Consider the following 1361-nt stretch of genomic DNA (forward strand, 5'->3'; position numbering starts at 1 on the left):
GTGCTAAATTGTCCCGTAGTGCCCAGGGATGTGCGGGTTAGGGTGGATTGGCCGTGCTAAATTGCCCCGTAGTGCCCAGGGATGTGCGGGTTAGGGTGGGTTGTCCGTGCTAAATTGCCCCGTAGTGCCCAGGGATGTGTAAACTATGGATGGATTCAGTCTGGTGAATGCGGGGACGGGATGTGACGGGTCGGGTCTGGGTGGGATGTTCTTCGGTGGGCTGGTGCAGGGCTCGATGGGCCAAGTGGCCTCTGTGTCCACACTGTAGGGAACCGGATGCCCCCTCGATTCGGGGCCGGCAAATGGGACTAGTTCAGGGTGCTGGTTGGCACAGGCGAGAAGGGCTGAAGGGCCTGTTTGCATGCTGTGTGATGCTATGGCTTTCCTCTGTCCCTCCGGCCGCAGGCTGCAAGATCAAAGCGCTGCGAGCGAAGACCAACACGTACATCAAGACGCCAGTGCGAGGGGAGGAGCCCGTCTTCGTGGTGACTGGTCGGCGTGAAGACGTGGCCATGGCGCGCCGGGAGATCATCTCTGCCGCCGAGCACTTCTCCCTGATCCGCGCCTCCCGCAACAAGGACGGCCCGGCCCCCGGGGCTGTCCCCGTGCCCCCCAACCTGCCGGGCCAGACCACCATCCAGGTGCGGGTCCCCTATCGTGTGGTGGGGCTGGTGGTCGGGCCCAAGGGGGCGACCATCAAACGCATCCAGCAGCAGACCCACACCTACATCGTGACGCCAAGCCGCGACAAGGAGCCCGTCTTCGAGGTGACGGGCATGCCCGCCAACGTGGACCGCGCCAGGGAGGAGATCGAGGCCCACATCGCTGTCAGGACGGGGGGCCTGGTGGAGCTCAACGACGAGAACGACTTCCACTGCAACGGGGTGGAGGCAGGCTACGGGGGCCGGGCACCCAAGCCCTGGCCCAAGCTGGCCCTGCCGGCTGGCCGCAAGCCCCTGGCCAGCTTCCGAGGCAACGGCCCCGACCCCTTCTACGGCAACGCCAAACCCGCCGACCTCCACCACCACCAGCACCACGCCTGCTACGGCAACGGTGCCGCCTACGGGGAGGCCTACTTTGGTGCCGAGGGGCGGGAGGGCCCACCCGACGCCCACCGCTGGCCCCGCCCCACCCCCCCCCTCCCCCCGCCCCCCGGCGGCGGCGGCGGCCCCACCCCCCCCGCCGCCGCCGCGCCACGCTGCCAGCCGGGAGTGCCAGGTCTGCTTCGAGAGTGAGGTGACAGCCGCCCTGGTCCCCTGTGGGCACAACCTCTTCTGCATGGAGTGCGCCAACCGTATCTGCCAACGCAGTAACCCCCATTGCCCGGCCTGCCTCAGCACCGTCACCCAGGCCATTCGCAT

General features: G+C 67.5%; 1 protein-coding gene across 1 annotated transcript in view; it reads left to right on the forward strand.

The window, feature by feature from the left end:
• The window catches only part of LOC125487846 (RNA-binding protein MEX3B-like), a 12948-nt gene that overhangs the window by 10772 nt on the left and 815 nt on the right, over positions 1–1361 (forward strand). The window contains exons 2-3 of the mRNA XM_048620287.1: positions 406–1125; positions 1157–1357. Coding sequence (XP_048476244.1) covers positions 406–1125; positions 1157–1357 — 921 coding nt within the window. The remainder of the gene's footprint in view (positions 1–405; positions 1126–1156; positions 1358–1361) is intronic.

This window comes from Rhincodon typus, chromosome 46 (genome assembly GCF_021869965.1).
Source record: "Rhincodon typus isolate 14 chromosome 46, sRhiTyp1.1, whole genome shotgun sequence".
Classification (NCBI taxonomy): Eukaryota; Metazoa; Chordata; class Chondrichthyes; order Orectolobiformes; family Rhincodontidae; genus Rhincodon; species Rhincodon typus.